Source organism: Sturnira hondurensis, unplaced genomic scaffold (genome assembly GCF_014824575.4).
Source record: "Sturnira hondurensis isolate 20B ecotype Veracruz unplaced genomic scaffold, ASM1482457v3 Scaffold0013299, whole genome shotgun sequence".
NCBI classification, from domain to species: Eukaryota; Metazoa; Chordata; class Mammalia; order Chiroptera; family Phyllostomidae; genus Sturnira; species Sturnira hondurensis.
The window spans coordinates 7,937,448-7,958,570 of NW_028085930.1; the positions used below are offsets into that span (position 1 = coordinate 7,937,448).

Sequence of the window (21,123 nt, forward strand, 5' to 3'; positions counted from 1 at the left end):
ATTGTAATGACCATTTAGGCAGGTCCCATCCCTCGAGAACACCATCGAGACCAGGGCCTCCAGGAGACGTGCAATTTCCAGAAATATACACCCCTTATTTTGTAAGACCAAACAACTCTCCTTAAAGCATAGTCACAGTTCTTGAAAATGACAGTAATGATCTGAAGTCACTATATCACAATGTGAAATACGACCCAAATAACTGGATTCTAGCACACTTTATCTGTGAATGGTGTTTCATAATTATAGAACAAAATAATAACAAAAATCAGTCCAGTATTTTAAAAATAAGGCATCTACTACTTTTGTGTTTCCAGTCAATAAAACAAAATAAAATTAAGAATATTCAGGCTTTCTGGAAAAAATAGGCAAGGTTATCACAGCATGCCTATAATGGGTCCCACTGAGGTACAGTTTACTTTAACTGGAGATCATGCATTAAACAAAGACTGAATATCTTTGATGGACCAATTTCCTCATCTTAAAATGCGAAGATAGAAAACAAACCACTGGACTAGGTATTAAAGAAGCGTATTTGCGCTATTTGGCCTTGAAGGTCAGGCTAATGAGGGTCACTGTTCTCTCCAATGGCCTTGCACAGCTCTGGGCAGGAGCTACCATTCCCAATGGGCCCTTATAAAACTACATAGAGAGGTTCTTCAGCCAAATTATAAACTTGGCCTTTATAATTAGTTCCCCCCACCCCAGAGTTGCTCTGCACACAGCCAGCATAGCCGTACCTGTCTGTTCTGAAGTTACCTAGTGTTCTGGGCTCTTGTAAGTTACAACACAGAAATTCTGTGAGGTGGGAGACAGAAGTTAGGCCAATAAATTATGGTTCTTCTGAAACACACATTCTCTAGTTCTTAGATTTATCTCAAGAAAGTGAACTTTGGCTTAGCACTTTCAATTGTTCCGGGACTGCACAACGTGGTCTTTTTAATAGATACCCTGACAGTTCCTGTTAAACAAACAACAACATGTGAAATCCATGTATGCTTAACATGGAAGGTGTGTTGGCACATGGACCACTAAATGTTTGACATACTAATCTCTCTATAAACTTACAAGGCAGCTGCAGAGCTACCCTACAGATCTGTACACTGAGCGGTGGTTTAAACTTTTGTGATTTCAATTTGCTTCACCTGAGGCAAAGGGCTTTGGAAGGCCAAGTTGCTGAAGCACCCGAATTTCTTGGCAAGACACATAAGTATGAGGACGCTCTATGCAGTCAGCTTAGCACTAAGAGACTTTAAGAGACAAATGCATTTACTATCTATGCTCAATGGGCTTTTTAAAAACAAAGTAACTACTTACATGGCATTAATTATATGAGCAGCTTCCTTCTGACAATCCAAATTCTTGTCTTCTGGAGTCATTTCCGAGTATCTACACATCAGGTGCTGGGGGAAAAAAGGCTCCTTCTCAGGGATGGAAGGGCATAAACCACCCAGTGCCTTTTCTAATTTGCACTAATACTGACTCTATCTGGGAGTTTGAAACCAAAACCCACTGGTAGCTATTTTTCCTTCAATAAAGGGCTACAAAACATTGCATGGTAGCTTATGCAACCAGATCCTGAGGGGTCAGGCTCCTGCCTACCTCTCCAAGTTCCTCTTGCACTGCCTGTTCCCTAACTCCCTGCTACCCAGGCAACAACAGGCCTTCCTTCAGCTTCAAGGTCACACAAGCTCTCTTCCCCTCTGGTTCTGTGGTGGACAAAGTCCACATCCCAGGATCAGAACTAGGGTGAAGTGAGTGAGGCTGGCTACTTTCTCACCACGTCCCTGGTGTCAAAATGTCTCCTTCTCCTTCTGTGACCACCAAACCCCTCCCCCTCCCTTATTTCATTCACAGCACCCTACTTGCTTTCTTCCCAGTGCTTGTGAGAACTTAAAATGACTTTACGTGCTTCCTTTTCCTTGGTTACTGGGTTCTCTAACTAGCAGGGGAGCTTCTGAAGGACAGGAACCATAGGAGGTCTTTTCATTTGCACACCCCCAGCGTCAGCACAGTGTGCCGCGCTCAGCCTCTGAATGCACAGCAGCTCGCGCCATGCGTCCTGTGGATTGAGAGCTGGACTCTGATGAAAAGGCACGTACATTTTTAAAGGGGAATGAATGCTCTGCAGCCCTCTTAAAGATATTCATTACATTAAAAGAAATTTGCCTGAGGAATTCATATTGTAAAAGCCTAAGAAGTTCAAAAAACAAAACCAAAGCTCTAACTGGTGTAGCTTAGTTGGTTGGGACGACCCACAAAGTGAAAAGTAGTTTGTTTGATTCCAGATCAGGTCACAGGCCTGGGTGGCAGGCCGGGTCCCCCATCAGGGCATATGTGAGAGGCAACTGAGCGATCCTCCTCTCACATCGATGTTTCCCTTCCTCCCTTCCCCTCTCTCTAAGAATGAATAAATAAATCTTAAAAGACAACAACAAACCCCCCTGAGAGGGTACCATTTGATTCTTTTTTACCACCAGAGACAAATTCTCTAGACCAAATTTTTCAATTTACAGAAAAACAAAATAAATTCACCTACTCAATAAAAAGTATTATTGAGATATATAATAAAGGAGTAGAATAGTGCAGACTTAGTGAAAACCCAGATTTTGTTATAAGTAGCATCACATTCTGTCCTAGCAGGAATATATTTACAAAGCGTTGCGGTGAGATCTGTGAACCAAAATCCCCAAGGCTGGATGCTGGGTTTAGGCAGAAAATCCCAATCCTAACACATCAAGCACCAGGGAACCAGAGTTCACGTACTTTCTTGTGCAAAGAGATTGTCCCAACTAATAGTTTCCCCAGTTTCAAAAAAATGTCCTGTCACTCTGTTTTTACTGATTCTTAATGGATCTTATTCTCACAGCATATCTTCAAGTCCTAGAACATATATAAATGCTAATCACTATGTGTTTCCCAGTCTCCCTTTCATTTTAAATACCTGTATTTGTTCATCAATGTAAGGAGTTTTTAAAATTTCTATAGCAGATGGTCTCAGCAAAGGATTCTTGTTCAACATGCTGTAATGTGTAAAAAGAAAATTATTTTTTAGACAAACTAAAATTTAAGTACACTTTAAAACTGTTTCTGTGGTAATGCATTATTTCCATACCGTTCCACGATGGCATTCAGTTCTCTTGGGTATCTCTGAGGGAGAGAAGGAGTGTTGCCTTCAACAATTTCTAAAACAACAGACAAGAAACTGGAGCCGGTGAATGCATGATTCATGCAGCACATCTCATATAAAATGCATGCCAGAGACCTGCAGACAAAGTCAAAGAATTTGAATAAGGAGCAAATGTCCTCTTTGATCATCCTACAAAACCTCAAACGGGCTGGGGCATTTGCTGTAAGGCACTAACATGCCCTTCAGTTGTTTGTTTAAAAGCCTCAGTTCCATAACATTCTGCTCCATTTAAATGCACGCTTAGTAAAAGGAAAGTGAAAGAGGAAAGCACACAAGCTAAGTTTGAATGGTCACCTTTTGTCAAAGGTGGCAAACAAACCAATAGAGATATACCCGCACATAGTAGGGACCCAATAAATATTGGATGAATGTAGGAAAGAATTTATGAATTAATCTCTATGAAGAAAAAATAAAATGCAGCAAAATATCTTCCTAAGGCAATTTTGTTAATGTTTTGTATGCAAAATAAAATTTTAGTTTATCAGCCTAACCCTCCCTCTAATATGTACCCAACTATTTTGAAAAGGGAACACATTATTTATTTCTTAAAATAAAATCCATTTGCAAGTAGGGTGGAAAAACAGTTACTTGCAGCTCACATGAAAATGTATACTTCTTTCTTCAGGGGTATGAAACAGAATATTAAAATTCTAGATCAGTCTAATACTAATTGTATTAACCATGCAAATCAGTATCTTCTAAACCAGTAGAATAATCTTGCAAGTAACTCTACATCATTAAGAAAACAAAGGGGAGAATTCCTGCCTGCACTTAGTATTAAGAAAGAACTGTACTTCTCCTGAATAATGGATTACTCTAAATCTTCTGGGTATTTTGAATTATGTAAGTGGCCAGGTTTCCCTTTTCATGTGACTTGCTTGAAAGATCATTTGTAAGAGAACACACGCTGAGAATGTTTCTGTTCCAGTAAACAGTAATAAATTTTATTTACTATAATTTGGAAACTAAACATTTCCAATTGATTAATACTTTACATATAACAAAGAACTTTCATATATATCTCAACAGAGCCTCATCATTTTACAGCAATTTCCCACTTTATACATGAGACAGTAGCTCAAGAAAATTAAATCACTTGACCAGTTTCAAAAGGCATTTTTCTTTCCAAATTCTGGACTATTTCCATTACCGCATACTAGAATAAAGAGGAATGTGAGGAGGAATCGTGTGATATTGACTAGAACACCAAGATCGACGTAAACATTATAAAATATGAACATTATTTGAAGCTCACTAAATTTTGCATCCATCTGTAAGACTGTGAACCGGTGTCTGGTATAGTAACACATACTTAGATTTCAATACCAAAACAAACTCCCATCAATAAAGGTGAACCAAAGACATTTTGAAACAGAAACTGCGAGAACTCCTTGCCAGCAGGACAGCAGTAAAGCCTACCTAGAGGGGGTGCTTCCAGAGGAGGGAAAGCGGTCTCGGGCACAGCAATACAAGGGGGAAGAAAGAGCATTAGGAGAAATAATTTTGTCAATATGCATAGGTCGACATTAATCTAAAAAACAATGCTAACAATATGTTGCAGGGTTTAGAAATTATGTAGAATAAAATTTCATGGAAAAGTAATACAAAAGACCTAAGAGTTAAAAACATGAATGGAATTAAAGTCTTTTAAGGTCCTACTATTATTGAGAATGTTATCGAATCAATAGCTTTTACTAGGCTGTAATAGGTCAGGATGTGTGTTATAATTCCTACGGCTTATCAGCAGGAGAATAGTAAAATAATGTATAACTGACAAGTATAAAACTAATAGTGGATTCTAGAGAGAAAAGAAAAACAACAAATACAATTTTAAATCAAAAGAAAGCAAGAAAGGGGAGAAAAAACACAAAACAAGTGCTGTGTATATAGATAGCAAGGAATAAGATGACAAATGAAAATACAGAATACTTGTATTAAATATAGATAGCCAATATTTCAATGAAAAAGACTATCGGGCTGGGTGAAAAATTGCATAGGCTCACGAAACAAACCTTAAGTTAAAAACACAAGCTGCTCATGGACAAAGACAGACCATGCGAATGCTGCTCAGAACACTGGGTGTAGTTGTAACCGTATCAGGCAGAGCAGACTGAAGGGCGAGAACCACTACTGAAGTTAAGACGGTGGATAATAACATAAAACCCTCTTAAAACCCAGTAAGAGTGTGTGTGTGTGCGCGCATGAAGCCAATATTGGCAGAAGAGAAAATCTAGACAAATTTACAATCATAGAGAAAGATTTTGACATGGTTCTTTCAACATCTGATAGAATAAGCAGACCCAATAAATAAATAAAGATAGAGAAATTCCAAATACAATGACCAAAACTGACTTAACTGACAAATTAACATTAATGAATCCCATCAATGACAGAATTCATATTATTTTCAAGGTCACAGAGAGAGCATTTTTCCAAACTGACCATGGTCAGGGTCATAAAGCAAGCCTCAACAGGCTTTAAGGATTGAAAACTTCACAGCATATTCTCTGACCACAGTGAAATTAAGCTAGACATTAATAACAAAAGGAGAAAAAAAAAACCTTACAGAATCTTCAACTGCTTCAAAAACTACAAGTACACATCTAAATAATCCCTAGGTGAAATAAAAAATTCCAACAGAAGTTATAACATTGTTAACTAAACGTTAATAAAGGCACAAAATATTAACATATTGCATGCAGCTAAAATAAATGATTATGGCAAAACTGAAAGTATTAAATGCATATATTAGCAAAGAAAAAGGCTTTAAACATCTATGATTTCAGTCAGCTTGAGAAAATAGAAAAATAACAGAAAATCGAACCAAATATATTTTAAGGGAAGAAACTTAAAAGGTGAAAATAATTGAAATAGAAACAAATAGACAATAAAAATAAAATCAGTCAAGACTACTAAATTGAATACAGCTCCAGCAAGACTGATCAAGGAAACAAGAAGAAAAAAAACCACACAGATTAACAGTAACAGGAACGGAAAAGTGTACAACACTACAGATTCTACCAGTATTAGAAAGTATTAAGATGACATTAAAAATGTGTTTTTCCCTAATAATATTTGACAAATGAGGCAAAGTGTACAGTCTTTGGAGGGGGCTTAGGGGATGGAGAGATCAAGCAGAAAGGGAAGAAAAAACTCACGGATGTGGACAACAGTGTGGTGATTGCAGGGGAATGGGGAGAGGGTATAAGTGGAACAAATGGAAATGGAAAGAATACAATGAAAATAAATTTAAAAATAAAATAAAATTCCTAAAAAGATTATATAGAAAAAGAGTGTAATTTACCGAATTTATACAAGAAGAAATAGAAAATCTGCATAGTTTTTTTAATTTGGTAAATGGATAAGTAATTATTTTAAATAATAATTTAAAAGAATTTTTAAAGCTCCACTCCCCCACCCATCCAACACAAAAAAGGCCAGAGCCAGATGGCTTTACTGGCAAATTCTTCTAAACATTTAAGAAATCGAGAATACCAGTCTTAATCAATCTCTTCTTTTTATAAACTAAGCATAATTTTGATACTAAAATATAATAAGGACATTACAGGAAAGGAAAATTATGGGTAACTTTTATTGGAACATAGATTGAAAAAATCCAAATACACATGCGCACATATTACAAACAGAATCTGATATACCAGGTGGATTTTATTTAAAGAATACAGGGTTGACTTAGTATTTGAAAATCAATCAATGGAAAGTACCTCATTATAGAAGAAAAAAATTCTATCGTCTTGACAGAAGCAGATGAAAGCATTTGATAAAATTCAAAACCCATTTGTGCTTTTAAAAAGAAGAAAGCTCTTACTAGCACATTGAGAATGGAAGGAAACTTCCTTAATTGGGTTTTTTCAAGTTATAAAAACATAGTAAATAGTATGTTTATTGGTAAAATATTCATAACTTTATTTTAAAGTCAAGAATAAGATAAGGATGGTTACTATCACCACTTCTATTTAATATTATAATGAAGGTACTACCCAGAACAATGAGGCCAGAAAATGTTCAAAAATACATATAAAGAACAGAAAAGAAACAAACTGTCATTAAGCATTTCAGTATAACTTTACAAATAAATGGTCATTTCTATAAGTCTGCAACAAACACATTTTTAAAATAAAAGTTAAAATGTTATTTACATTAATGTCACACAACATCAAATGCGTGGTAATAGATCCAATGGAAAGTATGCAAGATCCCACACCGCAAACCACGGTGCATTGCTGAGAGATACAAAAGAAGACCTAAAAATGAATGGGGTAGAGGAATGTATCTACATTCACAGGTCGGAAGATTCACTATAATGAGGAAGTCCTTTTTTTGCAGAATGATCTCTAGACCTAATACAAGATAAATAAAAATACTAGCAGACTTTTTTAAAAATAGGAATTGACAGGCTGATTCTAAACTTTATATGGAAATCCAAAGGGACAAGTACAGCCCGTGTAACTGAAGAACTAATTTGGAGGTCTTATATAGCCAAACCGCAAGATTTATTATAAAGCTATATTACTCCTGAAAGTGTGATATTGGCAAAGAAGAAAAACTAGACCAACGGTACAAAACAGATCCACGCACGTTCAACACTTCTATTTTGTCTTCATACAAAGACAAAATAAACTCTGGTGGAGAAAAGATATGGCATCTTTAGCAGATTGTGCTGGACCAACTGAATATCCATGTAGGAAACAATGTACGTGGACTTCTCGCACAAAATACACATGCACAAAAATCAAGTAGAGGTGCTCTAACTGAGAAAAATAAAATCATAAAGCTTCTAAAAGAAAGAAGAGACTGTCTTCCTCATCTTGGGAAAGGCAAAACTTCTTAAAAAAACTGTAGGAAGCACTAACTATAAAGTTATGAACTGATAAAATAGATTTAAAATGAGCAATTTCTACTCACAAAAAGACTCCATTTCGAAAGTGAAAAGGAAGATACAAGCGGGAGAAGGCAGTTCAAATATTCATCAATGACCGGTATCCAGAATATATAAAAAACCAATTAGTTAATAAAACGACCACAAATCAATAACTACAAGGAGAGAATTCAATAGAAAAAATGGACAAAACACTTGAAGAGACACTAAATTGTCCTAAGTCATGCGAAGATGTTTAACATTATCTGTCATCACAGACATGAAAGTCAAAACCACAGGCAGTAGCAACACACACTCAACAGAATGGCTCAAATGAAAAAAAATCAGACAAGATTAGGCACATCTGGGGTGGTATGGCTGTAGGTTTCTTTTAAAAGACAATATCAAGTCAATACTTGTTATACTATAAGACTTTTTCTCGAAAAAAAGAGGGGTAATACATTAAAAGTAAAATATAACCATTACACTGAAACAAATACTTTTACTAGTGGGGATATATGTAAAGTATCTGTGTGCTATGAACTACTCCAATATAGGTACTTATTTTCCTCAAAGCAGAGTTTAATTCAAACCTAAAGAATGTTTTCTCATACTGTCGAAATAGTAGACCTGCAAGGGACTATCAAGATTTGCTAATTCCAAACTCTCCTGGTATCGATGAGAAAACCAAAACTCAGAGAGAGAAAGAAATTTGCCCAGAAAGGTGCCATGTTACTTCCACTTGTTAGTTATTGCCATTAGTTTTCACTCAATGTTTCTTTAAATTTTTTTCTAAAAAATTCACATTGGCTACACCTGCTATGTAATCTAGTGTCCATGTAATAATTTGAACACTGAAAAAAAGAACTCACAGGTCCAAGGATAGAAGTCTCTCCATATGTCAGTCCCCACACACTCTCTTCAGAGGATTTAATTCAACCCTTCAGGCTCAGTCTCTCTCGGGACTTGGGTTAGAAGCTGAACGAACCTGAACAATCTCTCCTGGCTCTGACAGGTCTGAAGGGTTACATGGGAGCAATAATCCTGGACCCAGAACATTTTGAGCTGTCTTGGCAGCAGATTATTATATTGTCTTACCAATAACACAAATGATAATAATAATAACTCCAATAATACTTTTATAATAAAGAAAATGATAGCTAAAATTTTAATGGTGTTTACTACAAGCCAGCCCCTGTTCTATATGCTTTACGTATTTTAACTCATTAAAGCATCTTCATAAGAAACCCAATGAAGCAGGAATTATGATCATCGTTCCCATTTTCAGATGAGGAAACAGTAAGATTGGGTCAATAGTTCACGGCTCCATAAGAAGTAGGTGGTGGAGCTAGGCTCCCAGGGCTCTGGAGCCCTAAACTCTGTGCTACCCCACCTCTCCAGGCTGTGCCAATGAAAGCGGTCCTGATCATGAAGACTATCTGGAGTTGGAGATCATGAGGAACTCTGATGAAGCCTTTCAAGCAGGGGCTGACTTCCCAAGTTTACCTCAGCTCCTATCTGGACCCATAATCCACCTGGGTGGATACCTGGGGCCTGAGACAAGTCATGCAGGGCATCAGCCATGGCAAGTATAGGGCACACAGCAAATGAGACCCTCTGTGGCAAAACCAAAGGGAGGCAGGCAGGTTTGGCTTTAGTTTTTCTGTTGCTTGGCAGGGAAAGGGGGTTGGTTAGTGGTCTATTAAGCACAGTGAGCTGATCGCCAGGTCAAACCCCGGTTTTCTGAAGACACAACTCTACCTGAACCATATCTGATGAATATACAGTCGACCCTGGAACAAGTCAGGGGTTAGGATTGTACGTAGTCAAATATCTGTGTATAATTTTGACTCCCCCTCAAAACTTACATAGTAGTTAAGTAACTACAGTTAATAGTTAAGTAACCTACTGTTGACTGGAAGGCGTACTGATAACATAAACACTTGATTGCCACACTGTGCATATTATATGTATAATATACTGCGTTCTTACAATAAAATGAGCTCCAGAAGAGAAAATGTTATTAATAGAATCATAAGAAAGAGAAAATACCTATTTATTGAAAAAAAATCCACATATAAAGCAACCTGTGCTGTCCAAACCCATGTTGTTCAAGGTTCAACTGTATCAAGATTTTTTTAATGTGGAATTATCTGGCTAAACAGATGACGGAAAAATCAGAGGCTAGCTCAGTAATCATTATTGATAAAAGACCATTCTCTTTTTTGGAAATTCTCTCAGCTACAGTGAAGGCATGCTGCTTTCCATTTACCCATTTCACTTGGATTAGTGATATTTACTTGCTCTTGATCACACGTTGGAAGACTTCACTTATCAGCCAGTAACTTATGGAAAAGGACCTGCGATGGTCCCAGTGCACCTGCCAAGAGTGGACACAGGTAACTGAAATATGAGATGACCTGATTACAGAAACTACCATGACATTTGGGAAACAGATTTTTATTACCCTGTTATCAGTTTGAAAATCTATCTACTATATATACTTTCATTCTAGTAACTATGCCTCTGTGTACCTATGGTTTTTATTCTCTCCAATTTCCAACCAGATATTTCTATATGAAAATAATTATATCATCTCAAACTCATCATTTCCATCCCTGGGCAAGATTTTCTCTTATTTGACTCCCAGACCTTAAATATGGCAATGCGAAAGCAAGGAAAGGGGCTAGAGAGGGGAGTTGAAAAAGTAAGTGAGAGGGGCATTTGCTCAGAAGTCTATGATCTGCATGCTTTTCTTTTTCCAAAATACAGCCAACTGTGAAGCAAGCAAATAAACGCCCAAGGGAGTGAGTGCAGCTATGAGGGAAGGCGGGGACCAGGTGTGCATGGAGCACATCACGTCTGAACTCTGCAAACTTGCCATCTGTTCAGGTCCACCGGAACTGCCCAAAGGATTTCTGATGCACGGGCTGATAGTGAATTGCAAATGTAGCTCAAACTTTTTGTCTTGTCTCAAAATAACTAAATTTACTCTTTGAAACCTGCTCAGACTCTGCAAAGAGAAGCCTACCCCACAGCAATGCATGACTCTGGTGGTTGGGAAAGCTATATAGAGCTTTTAAGTAATACATATTTTTATTTGATATAATTGAGGATCACCCTGATATCCATCTAAAAGAGAATACACATAATTTAAGCAGTTGAATAAATAGAGAGTAAGGGCAAGTTAATATAGGACTAATGAGTTTTGCTTTAGTGTGTGTCATTCTAAATAAAAGTCTTTACTTAGGTGAAGTCGAATATCAACATAAAGTGCATCTAAATGTAATGAAAGACATTGGGCTGCTTGAACTAATATTTAAGGAGCAATATTACATAGCAACAGTTATTAAGGGTCTATCATGTCTCAGAACCTCTATCAGTTTTTCCCAAGTTTTAATGTGTATACAAATCATGTGGACATTTTGTTAAAATGCTGACTCTGAGTATTTGGGGGAAAATAGTGGTACATTAAAAGTGTTGTTTCTGCATCTTTCTTGAATCTCCAAGTAACACAGAGAGAACAGCTAGAAAGTAAAACCAAAACCATGGCCAACATTTTCAATAAACTTAGATGACAATGTGTCCCCTCAGATCTCAAAATACAAGCAAGCAAAGACAAACCACAATCACCTGCACAGCATCAGCATCCGTGTGAGAAGAGGCAGAAGGGAAGCAAGAGGAATCAGTGAAGGGGTTAAAAGGGCCTAAATACAGAAGAACCCCGAATAGCCAAACGTACTCACTGAAAGGCACAGTGGGCCAATGTAAGAACAGCAGCTGAAAAGGGTGGAGGAGCTGCCCAATCCAAAGGCTGGCTGAATGCAAGAAAACCCCAGGGCGAGGCCTGCAGGGGCTGGAGCAATTCTGTATGCAATAATTAGTAGCTACATGTGCCCGATGAGCATTTGAAAGGTGGCTAGAGTATCTGAGGAATCAAATTTTTTAAGTATTTAAAAAGAAATGTAAATGCTCTACTTCTACCATATCTTGCCAACATACTATTGTTTTGGGGAAAATCCACAAAATTTTAGAAACCAAGCTGGGTGAATTTCATCCTGCTCTTACCAGCTCTTCCTAATTACTTCTTCCACAATGGAGCTTTACAATATTTGAAGGCAGATCATCTCTTCTCCCTCCCTGGTGGTGGTCCCATGCCCTCCATACCAGAAGAACTTGGCCAATGAAAGATCTGAAGGCAGGACCAACACTGGGGAGAAAAGGGGGAATGGAGATCACCGGGTGGCAGAGGACAGAGCAAAAGGGAATGGGTTGTTGTTGTTTTTCATCTTTGGCTATTCTTGGGGTCAGAATCACAGATTCCATGTGAATCATAACGTTTGGGAAATGAACATGGGCAGTGTTCACAGTTGGAGTGGAGGGGGAATGAGTTGGCAATGAAAACTGTGATCAAAGCACCCTTCCCTTTCCAGTCATTATTTGCTCAGGCACTCCATGAAGGCTGGGTATGGAAACAGGCTCCACTGTTCCACACTTTGATCGAATGGCTGCACGCCAATGGCTTCCCTCATCTTCCATAGTCTCCACGGGCTCCTTTAAGACGGACAGAGCGTCAGAAGTAGTAGAATGCGTGAAGTTAATAGAGGCCGCCCTCTCTCCCTTCTGTAGTCTCCACTAACATCCCCCCTCCAGTCTGTTTTGTTGACTTCACAGTTGGCTTCTGGGGAAAACAGAATGCAGATCATAGACTTCTCAGCAAAATCCCCATCTCACTTACTTTTTTCCAACTCCCCAAAGGGTTAACAGATTGCAGAAGGAAGATATGATTATATATGGGCAAACATTAACAAGTGAAAATATAATCAGTATTATATTTAAGCATTATAAATATAATACATACTGCTATTAGTGCTAGAGCAATACCTATTGAGTATTCGCAAGTTCATCTAATCCTAAGAAACTATTCCACATAAACAGATGCTACCTACTGAGATTCAGAGAAAAATTGTCAACCCCATCTAATCTAATGTTTCTAAGAATGTCTCCCAAATATTACTCGTCACACTCATGTATCTGCCACTATAATTAATAGTTCTCTGTTATTCTTCCCACTTTAGGTTTGGCTGTAGAGATTTCATCACCAGCTAAGATTTTTTTTAATTTGGATATGATCAAGGGAACTTCTAAATTCATACTAAGTGGTTGTTGGAGTCAGAATGATAATAAATCATTAGCTTGTACTTGCTGAATAGTCAACAATCTCCATAAGGAGAGCTAACCTAAGGCTTGCAAAAAATATATTAAAATTCTCCTGCATTTTTGTATTTGGGAGGCTTTGGCTTTTTAAGTTTTTGCCTTAGATATCATTTTTGCAAGCTTAAAATATTAGAGCAATATTGTGATATTCCTACAATTCTTTTTTTTTAGTTTATTTTTACTTTTTTTAGAGAGAGGGGAAGGGAAGGAGAAAGACGGAGAGAGAGAAACATCGACTGACTCTCTTCTGTAGGCACCCTGACCTGGGACTGAACATGCAACCCAGGCATGTGCCCTGACCGGGAATTGAACTGGTGACCTTTCAGTTTGCAGGATGATGCCCAACCAACTGAGGCACACCAGCCAGGCCTCCGTTAATTCTTCACACAATGCCAGGAGAAGTTTCCTTCGTTTTTATTTTTAAAAAGAAGGCACACAACTGGGACAAAAAGACTGTATGCTCTACTCTTCCCTCTGTGTGTTCTGGTGCCCAAGTTTCCTAGGAGACACATATCCGATCTGGCAAGGAAATATAGGTAAATGTCAATATGAGCAGCTTTCTTGATACATGGTATTACAAAAGCTTAAATGATCAGCTTTATAAATTAATTTACTCTTAATTCAAATGACATGATATAACATCATTCTGAGATATCACGTCATCTTAAATCATGAAAGAATTCTTATCTATTTTTAAATGTCTATATAATAAAGAAATATTAAGTATGAAGAGAGATATAGAGCCCAATATAATATAAAGCCCAAGAATGGTTTTCAATATAAAGCCCAAGAATGGTTTTCTCAATCTGAAGAAATGTACTCCAAAAAGAGCAAGAAGACATCCCCTGAGGGTCAGGAATCCTCTCACTTTTGATTTTACACCCTAAGGCTTTTACACTGTCACTGGCAAATAGTAGACAATCAATAAAGCAAAATTTTAAAAAAATCTCATTCCTCTAAACATATCTTTGTGTTTTGGTCTATTTTTGTTATTGTTATAGTTATTGTTATTGTTTTGGAAGGGCTGGCAGAAGTTGTGATAAAGAAAAAACTGTAGGATAGTTGGAAAAGACTATCCAGACAGAAACAAAGTAACAAGGAAAAAAAAACCACTGAAGAACCTAGAAATCGCTAAAATGTGAACGGAAAAGATGTGGTGGACAGCATCTGCCCCAGCCAGACCAAATCGCAGTGCTCTCTCTCAGCTCCTGCTTCCTGCTTACACGTCCCCAACCAGAGGAAATGTAACATTCTACTTAATGCTCTTTAGAGGAATAAATGGGACACAATCTTTCTCATGGCTCCTCTTTGAAAGCTCAGAACTAATTAAGTTGATTTTCATATAATGACTATTTACTTAATCAACAGGCTCTCAGCCAGTTTGTTCTTTCCACTCTTAACTAGCCCAACATTATGTACGTTTCCTCTTAAAAAAAAATAAATTTCCCCCAAATAGGATCTATTACTAAAAATAGAATATAGCTTCTCATATGCTTCCTGCGCTGAGATTTAAACTGGTTCCATGACAAGGGAGGAGGAATTCCTTTGGTACAAGAGATCAGAAAAACTGAGAAGTCTAAGATGCATCTAATACAGAAAACAGAATTGTTTAATTTACAGTATTTGGCCACGTATCATGCACACCCATGTTTTTGTGCACATCATACATGAGATTATTACACCCATTATTACACCCACGGCGGGTAATCCTTATACCCATGTATAACACACACTCTTATTTTTCCCTCAAAAATCTGGGCAAAAAATGTGCATTATACATGGCAAATATGGTAAGTTTGCCCTTAAAGCTAATATTGTTAGTAAAAATTCTTAAAATCAACAATAAAGAGAAGCTGTACATTCCACACAGAGGTAGAAGTTAACCTTAAATTTTTAAAAAAGCAGTGTTTAATATTACAAATGCTTTATTTAATAGGCCAGCAGAAACCTATTAGCACAATAGGTTATTATAAATTATTGTTTATTGTTTATTGTAAATTAAGAACAGTACCTATTAAAGTACCAATGGCATATTTCACAGACATAGAACAAACACTTCAAAAATTTATATGGAACCATAAAAGACCCCGAATAGAAGCTGCAATTTTGAGAAAGAAGAACAAAGTAGGAGGGATCACAATACCTGATATCAAACTGTATTACAAGGCCACTGTAATCAAAACAGCCTGGTACTGGCATAAAAACAGGCACATAGACCAATGGAATAGAACAGAGAGCCCAGAAATAAACCCAACTCTCTACAGTCAATTAATATTTGACAAAGGGGGCAATAACATAAAATGGATTAAAGATAGCCTCTTCAACAAATGGTGTTGGGAGAACTGGACAGCTACATGCAAAAAAATGAAACTCAAGCACCAATTTACACCATACACCAAAATAAATTCAAGGTGGATAAAAGACTTAAATATAAGCCAGGAAACCATTAAAGCCCTAGAGGAGAACATTGGCAGGAAAATCTCAGATATTTCACGCAGCAATATTTTTACTGATGCGTCCCCTAGAGCAAGGAACATAAAGGAAAGAATAAACAAATGGGACCTCATCAAAATTAAAAGCTTCTGCATGGCTAAGGAAAATAGTATCAAGATAAAAAGAGAATCAACAGCTTGGGAAAACATATCTGCCAATGATACCTCAGACAAAGGTTTAATCTCCAAAATATACAAAGAACTCACTCGACTCCACTCAAAGAAGATGAGCAACCCAATTAAAAAATGGGCAAAGGACTTGAACAGACACTTCTCCAAGGAGGACATACAGAGGATCCGGAGACACATGAAAAGATGCTCAATATTGCTAGCTATCAGAGAGATGCAAATTAAAACCACAATGAGATACCACTTTATACCAGTCAGAATGGCTATCATAAACAAAGCAATAAACAACAAATGTTGGAGAGGGTGTGGGGAAAAGGGGTCTCTAGTCCACTGTTGGTGGGATTGCAGACTGGTACAACCATTATGGAAAACAGTATGGAATTTTCTCAGAAAACTAAAATTGGACTTGCCTTTTGACCCAGCAATTCCACTATTAGGAGTATATCCTTAAGAACCCTGAAACACCAATCCAAAAGAACCTATACACCCCAATGTTCACAGCAGCACAATTTACTATAGCCAAGAGTTGGAAGCAATCTAGATGCCCATTGGTCAATGACTGGATCAAAAAGCTATGGTACATTTACCCAATGGAATTCTATACTGCAGAAAGGAAGAAGGAGCTCCTACCCTTTGCAACATCATGGATGGAACTGGAAAGCATTATGCTGAGCGAAATAAGCCAGGTGGTGAAAGACAAATACCATATGATATCACTGTTAACAGGAATCTAAACAACCAAACAAACAAGCAAGAAAAATATGACCAATGACACTCAAATACAGAACAGGCTGACAGGGACCAGAGGGGAGAGGGGAGAGAATCACAGGGGAAAGGGGGATGGACTCACATGAACAAGTACAAAGGACACATGGACAATAACTAAGGTGGGGGGGGCGGAAATGGGAGGGAGGTGGGGAGCACTGGGGGGCCAGGGCTGGGAATATAAGACAGAAAACTGTACTTAAACAAGAATTAAATAAAAAAAAAGAAAGAACTTTTCCTTGTGGTGCAAGAAGAAAAAAGTCAAACCAACTAATTAATCTAGGAATAAAAAGACTTCTTGAAATCAATTTAATGGAACATGTCAAGTTCCAAATTTAAAAACCTTCTTTTACTTTTTGATCACAAAATGACTCAGATTTCAAAGGGATAAAGTAAATAAATCCGGTAAGTAAATGATCCTCAAACCAAAAAGGCACTGCTCTCTCAGGACGGCAGATGAGGAAGCCACTTGGACGGGCCCACTGCCCACTCACCAGATGTCGGATTTCGTGTCGTAGCCTTGGTGTTTCAGAGCCTCAGGACTCATGTAATGGGGGGTTCCAGTTAAAGTGGTGGCTACATCACAGGATCCCATTAAGAGTCGAGAAACTCCAAAATCCCCTTGAAATAATAATTAATGTGAATATTTTTAAACAATGAAAAGCAGCCTTGGGAATTAACAACTGAGGATCTAATTGGACAATTTTAATATGCAATGATTCGTAGCATTTTAAAGGGAAAAAGAAATATATTTTAAATTACACAATACTGTTGAATAGCTTTAAAAACATAAGCCTCGTGGGTGAAGGAAGACTTTGATCCAGTCACATAAATTACGTAAACCAAACTTTATTTTTGGAATTTTGAAGGACCAGCAACTTGAAATAAAAAGCTATTTCAAGCCTGAATAACAAGCACCAATGTTTTGAAAGGGATGAACATAATGATTTGCAATTTTATCTGAGGAGGCAGTTTGTTCTTCATTTACAATAAAGAAAAGGTTTAAATAAAAGCATTGAGACTTTTCAGGAACATGACTGTAAAAATTTGACTCCATCAGCTTCTCTATACTCGCCTAACCAGTTGCTTTTCTGCCTTCCCTCTCTAAGAACATCTCGCATGAGGAGTAAACAATCCAGTAACAATTATGAGCAGAGATACAGTCCTGAAGTAGAACAAAAGGTTAACAAAGCCACTACATCAATATTGTACTTATCTGAGATGACCGCTAATTGCTTGAGATAAAACAAGCAAGGAAATCTGTAGTAACTAACCAAACTAGTGAAACAAGTCTCACCACTCGCAACGTGTCTGCTATGGAGTAGGAACTCAAAAAATACTAGTTGAATCTACACAGGATGTAGCAAATATCTCCTATGTCAATTTACATCAGATAATCAGAAACAAAAGAATTGGGTTTTATTGGCCCCAGTCAAATAAGAACAAAAATTTGAGAACTTTAAATAACCCAGTGATACTCTGATAGTCCTAGGTGTCACGCACTTCAATTTAATATATCGATAACATCTAAATAGTATACCCTCCCATGTTTCTGGAATACAGATTCTTAAAAATCGTACCAATTTTAAGCAGATTATTTTTCAGAAAAATGTTCTTCGATTTTAAGTCTCGATGAAGTATCCTCCTAGAAAAAGACAAAAAAGGATATATAATGTCATGCAAAATGTAGAAATTTTAAATCTTAACATATATAATATAGATGATGTATGTGAAGTAATTTACACATAAATATACATTCCTAGAGATATGTCTTTTAGTGCTTGAAAGCTACAAAAGCCATATTTTATTGTTTGTGTAAGGAAGTAGAAGGGTTTTTTTTTTTAAAAAAAAAAACAGCTTTAATTCAGGAGAACATGTAATTGAGAAAAAAAATTGAGATGTTTTCAACTGTTTCAATAGGCCAGATGTTACTGTTTTTTAAAAAATATATTTTGATTATGCTATTACACTTGTCCCATTTCCCCCCTTCATTCCCCTCCACCCTGCACACCCTCTCCCATCCACATTCCCCCCTTTAGTTCATGTTCATTTGTCATAAATTCTTCAGCTTCTACATTTCCCATACTATTCTTGCCCCCCCCACCGTCTATTTTCTACCTACCATCTGTGCTACTTATTCTCTCTACCTTTTCCCCCTCTCTCCTCCTCCCACTCCCCTGTTGCTAACCCTCCATGTGATCTCCATTTCTGTGGTTCTGTTCCTATTCTAGTTGTTTGCTTAGTTTGTTTTTGTTTTTGTTTTAGGTGTGGTTGTTAGTAATTGTGAGTTTGCTGTCATTTTACTGTTCATATTTTTTATCTTCTTTTTCTTAGATAAGTCCCTTTAACATTTCATATAGTAAGGGCTTGGTGATGATGAACTCCTTGAACTTGACCTTATCTGAGAAGCACTTTATCTGCCCGTCAATTCTAAATGAAAGCTTTGATGGATAGAGCAATCTTGGATGTAGGTCCTTGCCTTTCATGACTTGGATTACTTCCTTGCCTGCAAGGTCTCTTTTGAGAAATCAGCTGACAGTCTGATGGGAACTCCTTTGTAGATGACTGTCTCTTTATCTCTTGCTGCTTCTAGGATTCTCTCCTTCATTATAATCTTGGCTAATGTAATGATGGGTCCAACCAATGTAATTACAATTACATTGTAATTACCCTCCTTGGGTCCAACTTCTTTGGGACTCTCTGAGCTTCCTGGACTTCCTGGAAATCTATTTTCTTTGCCAGATTGGGGAAGTTCTCCTTTATTATTTGTTCAAATAAGTTTTCCACTTGTTTCTCTTCCTCTCCCTCTTCTGGTACCCTTATAATTCGGATGTTGGAACATTTAAAGATGTCCTGGAGGTTCCTAAGCCTCTCCTCATTTTTTAAAAATTCTTGTTTCTTCCTTCTTTTCTGTTTGGTTGTTTCCTTCTTCCTTCTGATTCACTCCATTGATCTGAGTCCCAGTTTCCTTCTCATCACTATTGGTTCTTTGTGCATTTTCCTTCACTTCACTTAGCAGAGCCTTCATTTTTTCATCTAATTTGTGACCAAATTCAACCAATTCTGTGAGCATCCTGATCACCAGTGCTTTGAACTATGCATCTGATAGGTTGGCTATCTGTTCATCACTTAGCTGTATTTTCTGTGGAGCTTTGAGCTGTTCTTCTGCTTGAGCCATAATGTTTTGGTCTGTTCACATCTATTATGTATGAAGGGCGGGGCCTTAGGTGTTCACTAGGGCGGGGCAACCCAGTGGCTGGGTTGTGACCCTGTATGTGGGGTGGGGTCCAAGAAGGAACAATGGCCCTTGCTCCACTCTCTGTTGGATCGCAGTCCCCTCCACCCCTTCCCCCAAGCAAACTGGGCCTTTCTGGTGCTGGTTCCAGGGTGGGTGGGCTTGTGTACAATCTAGGACCCTGTGGGTCTCTCCAACAAACTCTCCTGTGAGGCTGGGAGTCCCTCCCTGCACCTCAACCCCCACAGGTCTTTTCAATTGGTGTTTTGAGGCTTTATTTCCTGACACAGGGACCCTGGTTTGCGTGGTCTGTCTCGCTCCCCAGTTATCTGTGCATGAATGTGGGACCACTGCCCAGTCAGCCTGCAGCCTTACACACAGTGCTTCACTTCACAATCATCACCTGGCTGGGTCTGCCTGTTGCCATGCCATGCCCAGAGTCTGCCAGCTGCTGCCTGAGCGCCTAGGATCCACCCACCGATGTCTTGTGCGCCCGAGGTGACTTCCGTCCCTGGTGCCACCACTTTTTGTGACACAACCCCTCTCTGCCCCGCCTACCAGTCTGGATAAATGTGTCTATTTTATCTCCTTTGTTGTCCGACTTCCATACAGTAAGTTATGGAACTCCTTTCTGTCAGTTCTGGTTGTTATTTTGTTTCTAAATTATTGTTGTCCTTATCTTGGTTGTGCAAGGAAGCACAGTGTGTCTACCTATGCCTCCACCTTGGCCAGAAGTCTGTTACTGAGTTTTTGTAGCATGATCTACATATACCCAGTAATCATACTCAGTTTTAGACCAATTATTCAAAGCTTTATAATTGTGATATATAATCTATTACATATTATACATATGTTACACATATAATCTATTATACATATTATAATCCAAATGTTCAGGTTTTACATATTTGTGAAAATAGTGTTGATGGTGAAATTTAATAACAGATTAAACCTTACTATAAACCAGCAATATAAATTATGTCAGTTAAGACCTTTACATCTGGAATTATGGTAAACTGAACAACTTAAAATTTTTTGCCTAAAAACACCCATACAAATACCTTCACACATGCACAGCTGAGCCCACCAGAACATAAAGAGAACACTGAGGATTGTATAACGGGAAAACCTAGGGGTTGCGCTTGTCTAAGTAACTGGCTTTAATGCCTTCACAGAAACAAGAGCCAAGACACTGAACCCGTGTAATATAATGTGG

The 21,123-nt window shown here is 37.8% G+C and overlaps 1 protein-coding gene across 4 annotated transcripts in view; it reads right to left on the bottom strand.

The window, feature by feature from the left end:
* NEK11 (NIMA related kinase 11) overlaps positions 1 to 21,123 on the bottom strand; it is a 216,306-nt gene that overhangs the window by 116,055 nt on the left and 79,128 nt on the right. For all 4 annotated transcript variants that reach the window (XM_037061295.1, XM_037061294.1, XM_037061296.1 and 1 more), the window contains exons 5-9: positions 18,253 to 18,317; positions 17,167 to 17,293; positions 3,116 to 3,265; positions 2,945 to 3,023; positions 1,318 to 1,403 (exon numbers count right to left, since the gene is read on the bottom strand). In XM_037061295.1, the coding sequence (XP_036917190.1) occupies positions 1,318 to 1,403; positions 2,945 to 3,023; positions 3,116 to 3,265; positions 17,167 to 17,293; positions 18,253 to 18,317 (507 nt within the window). The remainder of the gene's footprint in view (positions 1 to 1,317; positions 1,404 to 2,944; positions 3,024 to 3,115; positions 3,266 to 17,166; positions 17,294 to 18,252; positions 18,318 to 21,123) is intronic.